General features: G+C 36.2%; 1 protein-coding gene across 2 annotated transcripts in view; it reads right to left on the bottom strand.

The window, feature by feature from the left end:
* The window catches only part of LOC121411935 (zinc finger protein GLI3-like), a 93,317-nt gene that overhangs the window by 50,062 nt on the left and 24,413 nt on the right, over positions 1-18,842 (bottom strand). For both annotated transcript variants that reach the window (XM_041604846.1, XM_041604847.1), the window contains exons 6-8: positions 6,743-7,012; positions 2,783-2,932; positions 511-675 (exon numbers count right to left, since the gene is read on the bottom strand). In XM_041604846.1, coding sequence (XP_041460780.1) covers positions 511-675; positions 2,783-2,932; positions 6,743-7,012 — 585 coding nt within the window. The remainder of the gene's footprint in view (positions 1-510; positions 676-2,782; positions 2,933-6,742; positions 7,013-18,842) is intronic.

Genomic DNA, 18,842 nt, shown 5'->3' with positions numbered 1-18,842 from the left:
TTTGTGCTAGTCAATGGATATTATAATATGAATAATGTATATTGAAAGAGCATGAAGATATAGTGTGTCATGGATATACCATGCTCAGTGCTGCAAATTGATTTTTTGGCAAATCGCACACTTGTAACATTTTCTGTGATCTATTCTTAAAAGCTCCAAGTTAACAGCCACCTCAAGTATGAACAGTTAACCCTGAAAAGCCTGTCCATTTTTCCTCTGAAGTTATTAAAAAGTAAGATTGCATTTTCATTACCTAGATTAAATAGTAGCAAATTATTACCTACATTTTTGAAGTCTAGATTATGATGATAATTAAACTGAAATATGAATATTTAATCTTAACTGAATCCATCCCAATCAGCTCTTAATATTCAGGGTATTCAAAAAAGTCCTGCACACCTTACAAGACTGGATTGATGTACGAGTTGTATTAAAATCAACTCTGTATACAATAAGCCCTAGATCTCTAAGTGAACATCATACAATAAAGCATACTTCAGGCAAACTTACGGCATTTGAATGAGTTCTGTTCTGATGCTTAGCTCGGTCTGATGCATTAGAGAAAGCTTTGGTACAGCCTTGAAACTCACAGACATATGGTCTCTCTCCAGTATGGGATCTGAGATGAGTCTTCAGATTCTCCAGTCGTGAATAAGCCTTGTAACAACCTTCAAACTATACAAAATAAAACAATTATATATTATATAACATTGGAATATACAACAGAAACATTAACCCATCATGGATTCACCCCCAGTTTGAGTGAAAAGCGTGCCCTGTACTGCCAACGTGCATCGTACAAGTATGATGAAATATATTTACATGTTTATACTTTTAAGCTACAATATTTCAAAAACTTAACCTTGGTTAAGAATAAGAAGCGGCGCCTCTAGTCTCACACTGCTATGCAGGTGAGACAAAAATAAAGGAGCAGTGGCTCGATTTGAATGGATTTTCATCTCTAATGACACAGACAAAAGAATCATGTTCTTTATTGACCCTTCAAGACTATTTCTGCTCATTTTGCAGCTTTTCAATTCCGACTTCAATTCCGACCTCATCCAACACTTTTGAATCCTGCTCTTTGCATGATGGCATGATCAGAACAAGCATGGTATTATTTTGAACAGAATTAAAAAGGATCTTTTGAATGATGTCAAATATGCATTGTGTAAAATTGGGAGTTGGGAGAAATTAATGGCCAGACTCAGATTTCCAAACTTTTTTTGAGGGTTTTTTTTTTGGTAGCCCAAAATTAATATCCATAAACTTTGGTCTTCTGACCTAAAACTCGAACGAGTTGTTCAGCGATACTTGATTATTCTTTTGTCCAAGTTTTATGAATCAGATCCATAAACTTTAAAAGTTATGATGGAAATTCAACAAATACCCCCAACTTGGCTAAAGTTCATTGACCCTCAATTACTTTTGACCTTGGTCATGTGACTTGAAACTCAGGCAGGATATCCAGTAATATTTGATTACCCTTATGGCCTCGTTTCATGATCTAGGTCAAAATACTTTTGAAGTAATGACATTTCAAAACCTTAACCTAAGGTTAAGATTTTGATGTTGATTCCCCAACATGGTGTACATGTAAGTCCATTAACCCTAAATGACCTTTGACTTTGGTCAAGTGACCTGAAGCTCGGGTAGGATGTTCAGTAATACTATATAGATTAACCTTGTGTCTAACTTTGATGAACTAGGTCAATATACTTTCCAAGTTATGCTTTCATTTCAAAAACTAAACCTTCAGTTAAGATTTGATGTTGACACCGTTGCCGTCGCAAAAGCGGCGCCTGTAGTCTTACTCTACTATGCAGGTGAGACAAAAGTGTGGGCAAAATTTGTGGATCCGTCCATGGTGAGAACCACATCCAAATGAATTTGGTAGCACTCAGACATAATGTAGCACTTTTACTGCATGAGGAGCTTTCACTTATTGCAGCCTGCATGTGGCTTCAACCCCAGTTTTAGTGACAAGCATTCCCAGGGGTCCATTGCAGAAAGAGTTGTATTTAAACGCAAGTCAAAAAATCAATCACAAGTCCAAAATGAATAGCGCTAGCTCAGTTCACACTATAACCACAACGCAAGCTCTCGCTCGGCTGTGACATAACATTAACGAGTATGCTTGGCGTCTGTTTGAACTTTGCCAGGGATTTTCGCTGCTTTGAATCAATGACTTAAGAATAAAGTCCAAATTAGTTTCATGAAGGTAGGTACATTTGTTAATTTCTATCTTGCTGCTCCAAAGTATGTTGACTGAAGGGCATATTCTGATACAGGACATAAGCCAACAAAAATCAAGACAAGGAAAACTGTTCCTTTGTGTGTTTTCATTTTAATATCAGAAATGCATTGGTAGTCACTACTGTCCGAACACCTGTATGTTCTCATTAACATGCACATAATCAAAAGGTGGTGACCGTCAATGCAAACAAAAGAAATGCTTTTATTAAATGCCCATCTATTTATAGGTCCATGCTCTTATCTACCATTTTCAAGTACAAAATGATATTTTTTTTCAAATTCAAACAAAGTTAGTATTTGCCCTTTACAGTAAAATTAAAATTAAATGATTAACAGTGATATGGCACTGAACAGGATTCCCACAGAAAGAAACAGCTTAGACTTAATGCTGCTTTATTGAGTTTTGAAAATTTGAGTCATCACTTAATGACAAAAATTAACAAGCCAACTTGGAAATGAAAATGAAAATTCAATGTCTTTGATTACATGTATGTTACCTCAAACTGATGAATTGGCCCATACTTACACTACATTTATGAGGTTTCTCGCCTGTATGTCTCCTCATATGAACGACTAACATGTACTGAGCTTTAAAAGGTTTCTCTTCTCGGATACAATCACGCCATCGACAGATGAACTCCTTACGCTCGTTGTGAATGTGATCATTGTTGATATGCTGTATGGATGTATAAGAACAAACAAGAGCGTCGCTAAGGCAAGCACATAATACGCCTGTCGGTAACATGGAAAATAGAGTTATTGGTCAAGCAAGAAAAGTATTAGATGGCGAATTCACCTTTGACCTTCTGGCCTCAAAATCAATAGAATTGTTAGGATCTATGCTAGTATCATACGCACCAAATTATATGAGCCAAGGCTAAGTTACACTGAAGTTATCACGTTTACGAGGACTGCAGTGTGGTAAGATGAAAACATGTCGCTGTAACCTTGACCTTTGACCTCAAAATCAATAGGCTTCTTGGGATCCATGGTTGTATCATACACATCACACATTATATGAGCCTAGGTTAAGTAAACCTGAAGTTATTGCCTTTACAAGGAAAAGTTATACGACAGACAGACGGACGGACATTGGGTGTATTACAGTAATACGTCCCATCGAGACAGGCGTATAATAAAAAGACAATGTACTTGGAGCTGAGGCACTAACAAGGAGTGATAAAATTGTAACAGTTCCAATGTGGAGTAAACAGTACTTGTTCTGAATTTCTAATTAATTTATTTGTTTTATTCCTTTGTCATTATTTTTTCAGTACACATAATTTGAAAGACATACATGTACTACATGTAGTCCAATCAATACAGGGTTTGACATACCACTAATTGGAACACAGGATATTCCACTACAATGTGTTCCAGGAAGGTCCCCTAAACAACAGTCCCCAAAATATAAGTAGAAATTTATGAAATTTGCATATTATGCAAATTAGCCATAAAAATATTAAAAAAGGAAAATAATCCACAGATTACAAATTAATTGTACAAAGCAGTTAAATTTGAGAAAAAATTCACAATAAACTAGAGATGCTCGGCAGGACGCGCGGCCGGGTACATGTATCCCCCTAACCCACCGCTTCATCCGTCATTGCGATATATAGAGCTCACACAAAAATTTGACAAATAAATGCAATTATCATAATGACAATGACCCTGCCCACATTTTGCCTTTTGGTACCAAATTTGATGACAATAATATGACATAGCAGCGTTTCTCTGCAGAACATAAAGTATTGTCAAGTATCACCTGTTGGAGAATAAATGTACAATTATAGAGTAGGCCTAATCTGAATATATTATGTAAACCTAACCCTAAGACCCCCCACCAAAAATGAAAGCATCTTCGCTTCACCTTCTAATATTGCTTCTGTGTGCCAACTGTTATGACAAACTGAAAAAGCAGAAAATACAGGTTTTACCAAATTTTCCACGTCTCCGCCCACACCAAAATCAATACACGGCTTTCCTTTACCGTAATGGACCTTCATGACAAATTAGAAGATAATTGTAAAAGAAATGCAGAAAATCAATAGGCGGCTTTGCTTAATGGACCTTCATGCCACATTTGAAGATGATCAGAGTAGTACTGCAGCTGGTAGAGTGCTTACAAGGACATCTCTGCTTTTTCCACAAAAACTCTTGTTACCATGGCAATGATGGCTCCACCACACCAAAATCAATAGGTGGCTTTGCTTAACCATAATGGACCTTCAGGCTACATTTGATGATGATCAGAGAAGTTTTCAATCAAAAGTGCAAACAAATCTACCTCATTTGCATATTAAGAACTAAGAGCCTTCTGCAGATATTACAATAATTGGATGTATTGGCATCGCATCCCCACAAGGAGGCAGTGCATGACTGCCCCCTTGAGATTAAAAAAAAAATTAATTTTAGAAACAAAGAGATCTTGGTCATGTAACACTACTAATACCCCTGTCATTCTACTGAGGGAAAAAAACATTCCAATACGCTTATATGGGCCCGCTGGGAGACTGATTTTCGGAACTGAAGTTGCTACCCTGGGTAAATATACCGCTACTATTATTATAATATTAGTGCAGTCACTAATTCTTGAGCAGCTCGTGGACTAGTCTCCAAATACATACCCAGTCATAGGATCAATTGATACAATTTGTAATATTAAAAGGTATTTGAAATATTTTGCAATTACTTTCTTTTTAATATCGTGTGTAGCATCGTGGGTGATGAATAACTGGAGGTAGGCAAGTGTAAGATTTTTTAATAAGTAAAAGGTGCCACCTTCCGTGTCTGTCATAAAGAATACTTCAATGTACATGAATGAATTGTTTACTGTTAGAGAGATTGGATTTTGGAATGCAGGTGTCCTCGCTGATCTGGGCTGATTCATTCATATGTGCAGGTGCACTTGGAGAGATGCATAATACAGAGATGCCAACTTTTGGAAATCAGAATTAGGGAGGATTTGCAACTGACACCAAATTATGTAGCGCACATCTCGAGCGCGGAGCGCTTGACCCATGCGGCTGGGGTCCAGGGTTTCTAGATGCTCTCTAGTGCAATCTGACCCTTATTTTGGAGCATTTCACATGTTTTAAAAAAACATTGTTCCCACTTTTTTAACATAAAAATTGAAGAAAAATATGCATTTTTACATGTAAAAAAAAATGAGGGGACAATAGAAGAAAAGTACCTGTTCAAAAATAATAAGGAGGAATTATAATAATCCAGTTAAGAAAAGCTCAGCGCAGATAACGTCTTCCTCCTCACTGGCTGGTCCCTTGCTTGGTGAAATAAGTGAACAGGAGCTAGAAGTTGAAGACTTGTCTTTGCAATGTCCGTATTCCCTGAAATGTCCACGCTGCAAACTGTGCAAAATGCATGGTAAATTCCTCTTTCCGACTTCTGAATACGTGGGTTCTGGAGACTGTATTCAGTGATATACTTCTGAGACCATTTCTTGGTCTTCTTTTGTTGATTTTCCGCCATTTCGTGTCGATATCAACCCATCAATACACCGAAATCTTGCATTGATATTCCACCGCACGACTCTACAAATCCAGCGGCCGCGAGCGGACACGCCTAGCGAAGCTGGCCGGGCCTACCGGCCTGGTGCACAGTGGATTCCCGTTGGGCATATCACATGCACCAGCTTTTCACTGCTCCTTATTTGTCTACCTTTCACACAGAATTTACTAGCAGCAAAGGTAATGGAGTTACTACATGCTAGAGTTAGCAGACGATACATGTACTTTCAATCCAATTTGATCAATGCAAAAAAAATCGTAATTTCGGGAGGATAAGGATGGTAATCGTAAGGGCGGGAGTTGGGATGAATTTTCGGGAGCCTCCCGATTTCATCGGGAGGGTTGGCATCTCTGAATTAATACAAACCTTGATTTAGGAAAGATGTTTCATTGAAACAATAAACTGAAAGATTTAATCTTAATTTATATTATTCTTTCGACAATCAAAGAGAAGGTGGAAAAATAGGTCTGCTTTTATTTCTGAGAAAAAGACAATACTTTTGACCATAAGTTCAACAACTGACACCCTATTGAGATTGAATTTTCTAACATGTGTTTGCCATATAATTTTTGAAGTAAGGGGAGCTGGAGGTCACAATAACTAGGTCAACTATTGTGATTTTAATTGATGTGATTCCTGACAAACAATCGAAAAACTCGATTGTTCTTTCTGGAAATAATCAAATGGTAAATACCACATTCTCGTCTCAGGCCTTTTACTAATATGTTTACTTGGATCTATATGTACCATATCTGAATAATGTCATTGTGCTTTACTTTAGCTTGTAGGGCACCCAAAGCGGTTTTATAAAAGGGCAAGGCAGTTGACCGTCGTTGGTGATGGGGAAAGTTAAAGGCAGCACGGCAACTGGTAAGGGCACCGACGGAAATCGCTATCGGTGCCATCAGTTACTGCAAAGGCTGATTCATATCTATCAAAATTTCATAGGTTTTAGTACCTGAACCAGCTGATCTAGTGTATCAAACTTCCTGTGACAGTCCTCCCATTCACAATCAGTGACGACTGGGATGTCTTCTTCTCCGCCGTGGGCTCCATCATCATCCCGATGGTCTCCACCAGGACCTGGAGCAGTAGCCAGAGGGGATCCCTCAATGTGAGATGTAGAAGAGACTGTGTTAGGATCTTCCATCTTTCTGCTCTGATGATTGTCTAGATCTACGCTGCTTGTCACTTGGTTGTTGTTTGGTTCAGTCACTTTCTTGATCACCTAATAATAAATAGCAATAATATTTAAACAAAATAAAGAGAAAATTAAGCATGTTTTTGCTATTTATTCAATGTTAATGATTATTTCATTTGCAGAAAAAAGCAGTTCGTATTGTCTTTCATGCCAGATTAAATAAATAAATAAGAAATTTAATCTCAACAAAAACCAATGGACTTAAACCATACAAACATTTAGTTGGAACCATTAAACTTTCAAATGATAATCCAAAGCTTTAACCAAGCAAGTACAGCTAAGAAAAGAATAGTAACAAGGTTTATTTTTTCTTGCTTGAATTTATCGGCCCATAACATCATAATCCCATTGTGTGGGTGCTTTCATTTTATTCTGTGTGCTTGAGACACCCTAGCTATTTATTATTGGTTGACTTAAGAAGGCTTGGAAATATAGTTCATGTGAAATTTTCTATGTAAAGATGTAAATGTGAATAAGGAAATATTGGTCTCAAAAAGGTTGATATTCTCAGTCTTTGGTGATAAAGAATTTATATTTTTCTTTATTTTAGCGGTTCACTGGTCTGGAAGAAATCGCACAGGTGACCGATGGCAACGTTCAGTCACTGGCTGACCACTCCCTTTAGACTCAGGCCTTGTTGATTGATCACGTATTCTTCGAATCTAGGTGATCGGTGAAAAAAATGTTCAGAAAATGGTACAAGCATGAAAGTCGACACAAAGGTAGAGTCAGTTATTCTGAACATTTTTCGCAGGGGGTGCCAACATGAGTTTACCAAAAATACCAACGGTTGCTAGGTAACATATTTACCTTAGTAACTGAGCTTTATTTGGTTAGAGTAACATTTTTAGTAACATGGGTCCATGTGCTTGATTTTTTGCTACAGAGCTTCAAAGCTAACCCAAAAGTGGATGATTGGTCCAAAAGAATTTGGCATTTTTAGACCTCACAAGATCACAACAATGAGTTTTAAGCCTTAAGACCTATTACTCAGTCAAAATCCATGAAAATTTCATCATATTTTGCAATATAATTAATAATTGTATCCCCAAGATGGATAATCTATTTTGCTGTCAATTGTTTGCTCATTTAGGTCTAACAACACTCTCAGTTCTTAGAAATTGTGGAAAGATACTTAACCTTGAAAATGTAAACATTTATTTAAATATTATGACAAGATGTTGTATGCAGGAATATCATCTATAGTTGCTATGGAAAATGTGTTGCCTAGCAACTGTTGCTGTACATGGTTGGAACATTGTTTGATATGTGACTGTAAAATGGGTGCTTAGAAGTCAAAATATAGTTTTTAAAATGTAGATAACACCCCAAAATGGTGGTTGCTAAGGTAACTATGTTACCTAGTAACTGTTGCTATATGAGGACAGATCATGTTGGCACCCCTTGCTAAAATTGTTCAGCACTATTAACTACCTGTCAGCCAAATGTCATGCTTGTAACATAATTCTTACTATTTTTTTGCACTGATCATCCCTACTAAATTGGCAACCATATCACTTCAAACTGTACATGCTTAAAGGACAAATCCACCCCAACAAAAAGTTGAATTAAATAAAAAGATAAAAATCCAACATGCATAAAGCATAACACTGAAAATTTCATCAAAATCGAATTTAAAATAAGTAATGACATTCTAAAATTTGGCATAATTTCACAAAACAGTTATATGCACATCCTAGTCAGTATGCAAATGAGGAGACTGATGACATCATCCACTCACTATTTCTTTTGTATTTTATTATATGAAATATTTTTCATCATTGTCAAGTGAAACAACAATTAAATTCCTCACTGAACATGTGGAATTAGTATTAATACTGTATGGTTCAGTGAAGTTGGTCCTTTTTGTAAAATCTGTAAAAATGAAATATTCTATAAAAAAACAGAAGAAATAGTGAGGGACATCATTGACTGTCTCATTTGCATGCTACTGAGTTGTGCATAATATATGTAAAAAATAAGGAAAATTTCAAAAATGTCCTTAACTTTCTTCTTTTACATCTGATTTTGATGAAATTTTCAGCGTTATGCTACTGTAGTTTGAAATTTCTCTATTTAATTCAACATTTTTCTGGGCTGGACCTTTAAATGGCAATTTCCAGAGAGACGGTCCATACAGTTACACCAAATGTGTAGTAGAGGCTGCTGGAAAAACCTCCCATCCATTTTGTAGGTGTGTCGGCCTGAGGCTAAAGCCGGCAAAATGTAGCCTCAGGGCCGACCTGACTACCTCCCTGATTAGTTCAAACTTGTTTAAGAAGTTGTTGATAAACTTTAATACCAGTTATTTGGGGATATGATTTTTATTGCTGTCAGGGGTCTGTGTAATGAATTAGCAATTACATTCCTTCATGGCTTGGAGTGCAAAGAATTTAAATTTGTTGAATTCTTATAAAGTATTTGAAATAGAAATTATTTCATTTCCCATATTGCCAATTTCACAAACTCAAAAGCTTATTTTCCATGGAAGAATACAGCATGTTTCTTGCTAACAAGTAGAATTACTAACATAGGTTGGTTAAATGTATTGTTATAAAATAAACTTTCTTTCTAATAGATTTTTAAACAAATATCTGGGTCCTTTCAGATTACCTTGAATTAACGAAAATCACACTTTAAACGGTATCGACCTAATTATCCCTGAAAGAAAAGTAAAATTCAAGTTCACAATATAGCACATACTTGCGAAAAATCAGAGCAAACACGTACTGAAATATATCCTTTACAAACTCAACATATCTTTGGACTGAAATACTATTATTACCCCTACTAGAAAAAAAAACCACTTGTTTATTATCTTTTTTGTTTTGTAATTTTGTACAAAATCTACAAACATATGGGCCCATATTCTGAACTCAGCTATAAATTAAACCTGGATTAAAGTTATAGTTTAACTATGGAGAGCCAATTGGTTCATAAATCTCTATTCGTACATGCTCGATTTATAAACTCTTCTGACACTCAAGGCATGTATAACTTTCTCAGAATGATAATTGAAATATTTTCTACATTATGAATGCAAAGGGAAACAAATAAGTAAATATAAGAAAATATACAATATAAGCAGAATTTTTACACTTTTGGCCTACCATACTTTAAGCAGAGTTACACCAAACAAATAAGTAAATATAAGTTAAACCAGACTCCAGAATATGGACTATTGGACTATGGTGTCCATTTAATAAAATGAATAAAAAAGTTGATTAAGAAATTTATTTTCTCATTGATATATACAAAGTCAAAACCTTTTCTAAAATAGTAATTATTAACAATGAACGCAATAAAGAATCAACTTTTTAATGTTTCACAAAATCAATCAAAATATATGTTAAACGAAAAGAGATTATCCATGAAAACAATGCACATAATACATGTATATTACTATAAATTTTATTGGCATATTTGGTCTCAGGAGTGAAAAGAGTATTAAACATGTTATGAATACAATGTTCATTTATAGTTATCGTCCTAACTAAAATAATTTCTTTTAAAAAAAATCAAAATCGATGAAACAGACAATAATATGACAGGCCACATACCATAGTCATGCTTAATGTACGATGTATTTTGTGGTTGTAAGATCAACATGTTTAATATATCAAAAGATATTCTTGAATAAACAAGATGTGAATGGGTCCCAGGGTAATGATTGTGATTCAATGAATAGTGTCATTCAGGTTCACATACAGAAAGTGCAAAAAACATTCATATTCCACGCACAATCGGCCGCCATGATTGAAGGTTTCTTCAGTTATAGTCCCATATGTACACAAATTGGTTTCACGCGCTCAACACCGTTAACGCCATAGAAGCTTTTTTTACCACCATTTTCCAAACCACAAATTACTAACTCATTAAAACTGGATCTATAAAAACAGTTCTAATACGTCATGTTTGACAGAGAATCAAGATGACGACTAATTACCTGAGGTAACCAAATGCAAATGGATGTGAAATCTTTTCGCAAATTATTTCAGCTCGTCCCGATCCAACATACGGGTTACATTGGGTCAAAGGGCTCTCAAGCTTCTTATGCAAATTCTTGAGAGACAAATTCAGTCAACCTCCTAGTAACCGAATCCACACTCTATCCGAAAGACTTTCTTCTAAAATCTCATTTTATGACAAACTTCTGGTTGAACTCCTCGGTGACAAATTAAAAGAAATAATCTGATTAAGAAAACCCCTATAGGAAAGCATGGTAGATGTTAATAAACCAGTTAACAGATCCTCGAATTAGATCTAGATTGTGACTGGGTCTCTACAGATTTATATTTCCACATGGGACAACATTGGCCAATCATGGCAAAGGATTTTAAAGCAAAAAAGAACGAATTGTCGAAACCGTTTTTGTGTCTTGGATTGTAAGTGCAAGAGGGAAGGGAAAGTAGGGCTTAGCAGAGGAAATACATATCATGAATGTGGTTAGAGTTCATTTACTCAACAATGGACATCAGAGAAACATTGAGCTGCAGAATAAGACAGGAAATTAGGGAGCCAGAGGACACATTAACACCCTTATTCTACCAATAGCTTTAACCACAGCATTCTCCTCAAGAGCTTTAGGGTCGCTGGTACTTTAAGCAATTGAATCTAGGATCACTGAAGGAATGAAGCATTGTTGAGTTCCAATGAGTGCAACACTTCGTATTGCTTCTCTGAACCATTATCCCTATAATACACTTCCACAAGCCCCACCCCCTCTCAAAAAAAGTAAAGGAAATCAGAGAAATGCTGAGAAAATAGAGGAGAAAGATTATGTTTTTTTATAAGAGAGAAAATAAATTGAGAAAAGAGAATTAAAGAAAATGACTAAGTGTCATGCACAATCATATCAATAACATTTTCAACATGAATGAACTTCGATGAACTACATAATGACTCCCAGATGAAAATAAGTTAATCCCCTATTTGTTTCCTGGCTCAAAACGGCCAGCATTCTAAATATTTGCCCTATAAGTCGATACCAATTTCCGACACCTTCCTCATTTCTACAACTTTTTTTCTGCTCCACTTAATGATCCCCTCTTGAATTTCATAATAGATTTGTGAGATTCCACAAGATTTCTGTTATACTCATGACATTAATGGCTTGCCCAGGGACTGAAAATTTGTTATGAACAAAACATATACTGCCCCAAGAGAAGAACATTCACCATCCATCAAGGGAGAGGCAATATAAATGAATCTGTGTCTTCCATCAGAATGTCATCTCCAATAGGGATTACTCTGTTAAGAATTGCTTTATTAGCTTTTACATTAGTTCATACAATTTAGGTTCAACCCCCTGTAAAACAAGACACATATTATTTTCTGAAATTTCATATCTATTCATAGAATATATACCTTATTTAATAAAGATTTTTTTCTAAACATTAAATGGGAATAACAATCCATTCATTATTATCAGAAAAAAAATCTGATGAAATGAAGAGTATTTCATAAAAACAAATTCTGCTTAACCAACAATGTAGCTGATAGTATGATAAGTAATCTTTTAAGTTTATGGATTTTCTTTGAGTGACTTCAGACTCAAAATGGCTTGTAAACTATTCAATTTCCTAAACAGGCCTTTAACATTCCATTCCATTGTCCATGGTGGACTACAAATATAAGTCAATACATGGACATATGAAGAGATGAGACATTCATTGGGTAGATGATGAATACTGTAATTGTCATTTGAATAACATTCTCGTCATATATGGATAATTTCATTGTATGATGGTCAAGGTGGACTTGGCCAGAAGAAATTTTTGATTGGACACTAGTATTACACAAATTGTATGTGCAGAAGATAAGATGTCACTTAAACATTGATATGGGTTTACCTCAGTTCAATGTGCTTTCAATAAATGCATATTAGAGGGGATATTGTGATGGATCATCTCATTTCATCCCTATACATTGCACACAGAGTGCAGCTTAGTCAGGTTTTTATACACACTTTATATCACAAAAATCATCTGCTTCTCAATTTTGCTGCTCCCAATCTAAAGCATGTTGATTGAAATGCATATTCTGTATCAGGACATCAGCAAACAAATGTCAAGGCCAGGTAAATTGTTCCTTTGTAAAGTATCACATACACCTTGGTTGTCATTGATTGAAAATTACTATGGCCAAACACCTGCATAATCTATTGAAATTGAAAAAGTTTTATTAAAATTATTGCACTTTGCAGCCAAAAGGCCAAATTGCGTACAATTTACAGGTATATATACATAGAATGTAGAGATTTAAAAACATCAAACTTGAAATGATGAAAATATAATGCAACTTAATATATATGTATACTAAAATGAAAAGATGAAAACACTGAAAGGTGGTGGTGGAAAGATGCTTATTGATAAACATCTTAATTCAAACAATAAAAAACTTAAAAAACTTAGTTTTAAGCAGATAAAAAAATGAAAGACAGGAGGGTGTCTGGGGACGAAAGAGCGGTCAAGTTCAATGCACAGCTCCAGCCAGGGATTGCCAATCCCACAACAACACCATTCAACCTGAGCAATAGAATTGATTATTCAAATCCATTGCTCAGGCGGAACTTTGGAGGGTCAGCTAACCTGAATAGAGCTATGCATTAACAGGGCCGACAAACAATCTTTCAAAACAAAACACACTCACATTCATACCATACTCCTTATTCATCCAACAACCATATAGAAAGACACTATGTCAAACAACTGAACCCACCCACCCAGCAGTCACCCCTAGCATCTTGCACTCATTATGCATACTGATTTTTTTTTTAAACTAGCATATCAATGATGAGAAGCTCATCCGGCATCTCGCAATGAAATTTAACAGTTTTAATTTCAGCCCAGTTGACACTGTAGTGAATTTTATGGGTGACATAAATTGAGGATATAGAATTGAAATTGATGAAGAAATGACATAGAAGCATTTTTTTGTGATCTATGAATAAATTTCATATAGATTAAGCATAAATAACTTTCTAGTCAAAATTTCTTAATTCTGTGTAGAACCTTGGTGAACCTCATGTAGCTCTCAGATGGAACAAAAATAATCAAAATCAATCAACAAATAAATGAATAATTTCTGTGAGTTTTGAAAATATATGAATAAATTAAATTAACATATTTAATGAATTTAAAAATTCTGTGTTCAAATTTTGTATGACCACCTCGACCTATCATATAAAGCAAACAAAATTGATATTGATCAACAAATGAAGAAAAAACTTTTTTTGTGATTTATGAATAAATTTTGCATAAATTAGCATAAATAAGTTTCCAGACAAAATTTTGTGTACAAGTTTGATGAACCTCACGCAGCTCTACCAGATGGAAGAAAAAAAAATCAAAATCTGCTGATTAAAGAAGAAAAAGCATTTCAGGTGCATTTTTAAAAATATGAAAAAATTAATTTCACATAAATTAGCATAACAAGTGGAATGCCTCTGGCTGTCTCACCTGCATCACGCGGTTCAATATAGCAGCAGTGCTGACTTTAAAAACTACTCTAACTCGCACAAGATGTTCAGTGATACATGGTTACTCATATGATGCACCACGCCGTACACCGGGGGTACCGTAGTACACCGGGGTACCGTAGTACCCCGGGGTACAGTGTTGTGCAGCGCCATCTCGTGTTGTAATAGTGTACAGTTACATTGTTGTCATGGTCATCACGGTCGTACGATCGGTGCAACAATCATGACAATGAATGGCAACAATGATCACCACGCCTATTTCCTTTCTTTGATACAATCTAATGCCAATAATAGTAAACAAATAGAATAAAGTTATCATTTGCATGCATTATTGTTACATAAGATCACTAAAAAGAAAAAAAAATTTGTACAAAATATTAAAATATACTTGTACACATTTTTTGGTAACCCAGGGTACAGACCAAAAAAAATAAAATAAATAATTCAACAAAATGGCGAATTATTATTTGGTACCCCAGGGTACCAAATACTGCATCATATGTCCACTTTTTATGAACTAGACCAATAAACTTACAGAGATATGATGGATATTCAACAAAAAAACCCAACATGGCAAAAGTTCATTGACCTTACATGACTTTTGACCTTGATCATGTGACCTGAAACTCGCGCAGGATGTTCAGTGATACTTGATTACTCTTATGTCCAAGTTCCATGAATCAGATCCATGAAATTTCAAAAAAATGATGGTAATTCAACAGATACACCCAATTTGGCCAAAGTTCATTGACCTTTGACCTTGGTCATGTGACCTGAAATGCGCACAGGATGTTCAGTGATACTTGATTACTCTAATGTCCACTTTTTATGAACTAGACCAATAAACTTTCAAAGTTATGATGGTAATTCAACAGATACCCCCAATTTGGCCAAAGTTCATTGACCCTAAATGACCTTTGACCTTAATCATGAGACCTGAAACTTGCACAAAATGTTCAGTGATGCTTGATTACTATCGTGTCCAAGTTTCATGAATCAGATCCATAAACTTTCAAAGTTATGATGGGAATTCAACAGATACCCCCAATTCGGCCAAAGTTCATTGACCCTAAATGACTTTTGACCTTAGTCATGTGACATAAAACTCATGCAGGATGTTCAGTGATACTTGATTGACCTTATGTCCAAGTTTCACGAACTAGGTCCATATATTTTCTAAGTTATGATGACATTTCAAAAACTTAACCTCAGGTTAAGATTTTGATATTGATTCCTCCAACATGGTCTTAGTTCATTGACCCTAAATGACCTTTGACCTTGGTCATGTGACATGAAACTCTAATAGGATGTTCAGTAATACTTGATTAACCTTATGGCCAAGTTTCATGAACTAGGTCCATATACTTAAGTTATGATGTCATTTCAAAAACTTAACCTTAGGTTAAGATTTGATGTTGACGCCGCCGCCGTCGGTTAAGCGGCGCCTATAGTCTCACTCTGCTATGCAGGTGAGACAAAAATTGTTCTAGTCGAAATTTCGAAATTCTGTGTAGAAGTTTGGTGAACTTCATGAAGCTCTACCAGATCGAGAAAAAAATCAAATTCGGTCAACAAATAAAGAAGATTTTTTTAATGAGTTTTGAAAAATGCCCATAAATTAGCAAATTTAATGAATTTCAAAATTCTGTGTAGAAGTTCTGAATCCCCCACCTAGTGCTATCATATAAAGCAAACAGAAATGAAATTGGACTTGAAATGGCGAAGAAGTAGCATTTTGAAATTGTGTACGGATGACAGACGGACACCACGCCACAGCATAAGCTCATTTGGCCCTTCGGGCCGGATGAGCTAAAAAAAAAAAGAGGGGGGGGGTGATCGTTTTTCCCATGAATCCGTCTGGCTCAATCCTGGAAACATTTACTTTAAATATAAAGGATTACGTAGTTTGTACAATAATAAGTCTTCCACCACATACAGAAATTTGATAAAATTAGTGAAATATTGGTATAAAAATATAAACATTGTTTCCTTTTAGTTGTTACAATGTGAAATACATGCATTAAAATCAATACAAAAATTAAGATGCACATGATCAGGTGATGGGATTATCATTGCATCTAAGGGAGGTTCAATTTTATCATCCATACTCAGAACAAGGCAAAACTGATTTTGTGTCTCGCCCACTTATGAAAATAACCAGAAATATCGTGATTTGCGAGGGCATGCAAGAGAATTGTATTGAAACTTCATTGTGAAATGACTGGGATGGAAGAACACTTTTCATAAGAGCCTTGTCCAACTGCAGCACAACATGCAGGTCCCCCAAGTCCATCTACCATCCAAGTGTGGTTGAAAAGTGACTTATGGTTGCGGAAAGGGGGTTGCATGTTAACTTTAACATTGACCTGAAAATGACCTTTGACCTTACCATGTGACCTCCGACTGCAGCATAACATGCAGGTTCCCTAAGTCCATCTACCAACAAGTTTGGTTGAAAAGTGACTTACGGTTGCGGAGTTAGGTGTCATAAGATTTGTGACGGACGGACGTCATTTGGATCCCAAGTCTTGCCTTCACCTCTGATGGTGTACAAAAGTAATAGGGAAAGTTATTCAAACGTGAGGTCACACACATCGCAATGCCAATGGGAGAATCTGCATTAAAATAATTATCAATACTTCAAATGCTCATAACTTTCTTATTATATTTACATTTTTCTAAAACTTTTGTTGATCTGTTTCTTTGATTTTTCTGTTTTCGCACAAGCCATCTTGTTCCAAAGGTTTAATTTTCCTTTAAAGAGTGGTAGGCTACAATTTCACAGAAAAGCAGCAGGGCGCAAACCACCCAGCAGCAAGGCCCAAGAATATGGTCAGGGTCAGAAGTTAGTCTCAGTATCAAAGGTTGAGAATCCTGAGAGCTGAAGTTTCAATATCTTCCAACAATACAAACCAAACCTTAACCCTAAAAGGCCCACAATTAATCCGCCACCCGAAATTTTTCAACCGTACCACTCGCTTTGTACTTTCATATCTTGCAAAACTTTTGAGACCAAATTTGCGATGCCCGGGTACGCGGTTACGAAGTTACGCAACATTATGTAAGTGCATGTCAGACCTAAAACTGCTCAAAATCGTAAATTCATGTACAAATCTAATCCCAATTGTGCATTTAACCGAAATTCATAAATGTATCATTATTTCTACTTATGCTGATCAAACTAAATTAATTTTGTCTTGTTTGGGATCAGAATTGAGATCAGAAACATTAAAAATAAAAATTTGAAAAACAACAAAATACATAAGAAATAAAAAAAACAATAAAATACATAAGAAAAAAATTGTTACACCAAATTTTTTGAGAAGTACATTTGATAGGGATCTGTGAATAAAAATGAGCAGTTTTGGGTCTGTGTGATAGTTGATCAGAGCAAATGTCTTATTTCATGCATAAATTAGCATAATTATTTCAAGCTCAATGTATTTTTGTTAGACATCAATCCACCCGCAAGCTTTATACCACTGTCCACTCTCACAAGGACAAGCACCCAACCAACAAACAACCAGGAATCTATAAGATCTCCTGCAACTGTGGCAAAGTCTACATACATGTAGGAGAAACCAAGCACGATTTTGACACTCAACTCAAGGAACACAAGACCCATCACAGACGCAATGACTGGGACAAGTCAGCCATCGTCAAACAAGCTCAGCAAGAGGACCATCGTTTTCACCTGGATAAGAGACACATCTACCACTGGAGCACCAGAAGAGAAGCCATCGAAATTCACCAACAGAACACCGTATCAACAGCATCTGGTACCCAATCCTTCATAATCGTTCCGCTTCTGACCAATCTCCTTCTGACTCTCCCTAACTCTCCACCAACCCAGACAGCCTCGCCGACAATCCCGACATAGACACCGCTGACTCCCAAACCATGCTATAACCGACGCCAACACACACACCAAGCCTCCAACCAATCCGCCGAACCTGCCAGTCTACACATGCACAGCGATGCCATTGTTTACCCTACTCCTCCGCCGATGCAAGTTCTCCATGTCCCCATAGCAACCGCCCACGCATTCCTGCAAACTCACACACAGAGCGCCACCATTGACCACTGCCGCAAGCACACAAGTGCCGCCGCATAACTAGCGAACAATCACTCCTGAAGACGAACAGTCAACCTGCCGAAACGTCAAGTCTACTCACCTGCTCCTGCTACCACTCTAATCACCGACTCAAGCCAGCCTTCTCTCAACTACTCAAGCCTGCATACTTGTCACCTTCCCTCTCCTTCTGGTTTACAGTCCTTTTAAGGACTACAAAAACTAGAGATGCGCAGCCGAGCACATGTATCCCCCGAACCCACCGCGTCATCCGTCATTGCGATATATAGAGCTCTATATAGAGC

The sequence above is a fragment of the Lytechinus variegatus genome, chromosome 3 (genome assembly GCF_018143015.1).
Source record: "Lytechinus variegatus isolate NC3 chromosome 3, Lvar_3.0, whole genome shotgun sequence".
Lineage (NCBI taxonomy): Eukaryota > Metazoa > Echinodermata > Echinoidea > Temnopleuroida > Toxopneustidae > Lytechinus > Lytechinus variegatus.
The sequence above is the reverse complement of the archived record's forward strand: the minus strand, read 5'-3'. Positions and strand labels throughout refer to the sequence as shown.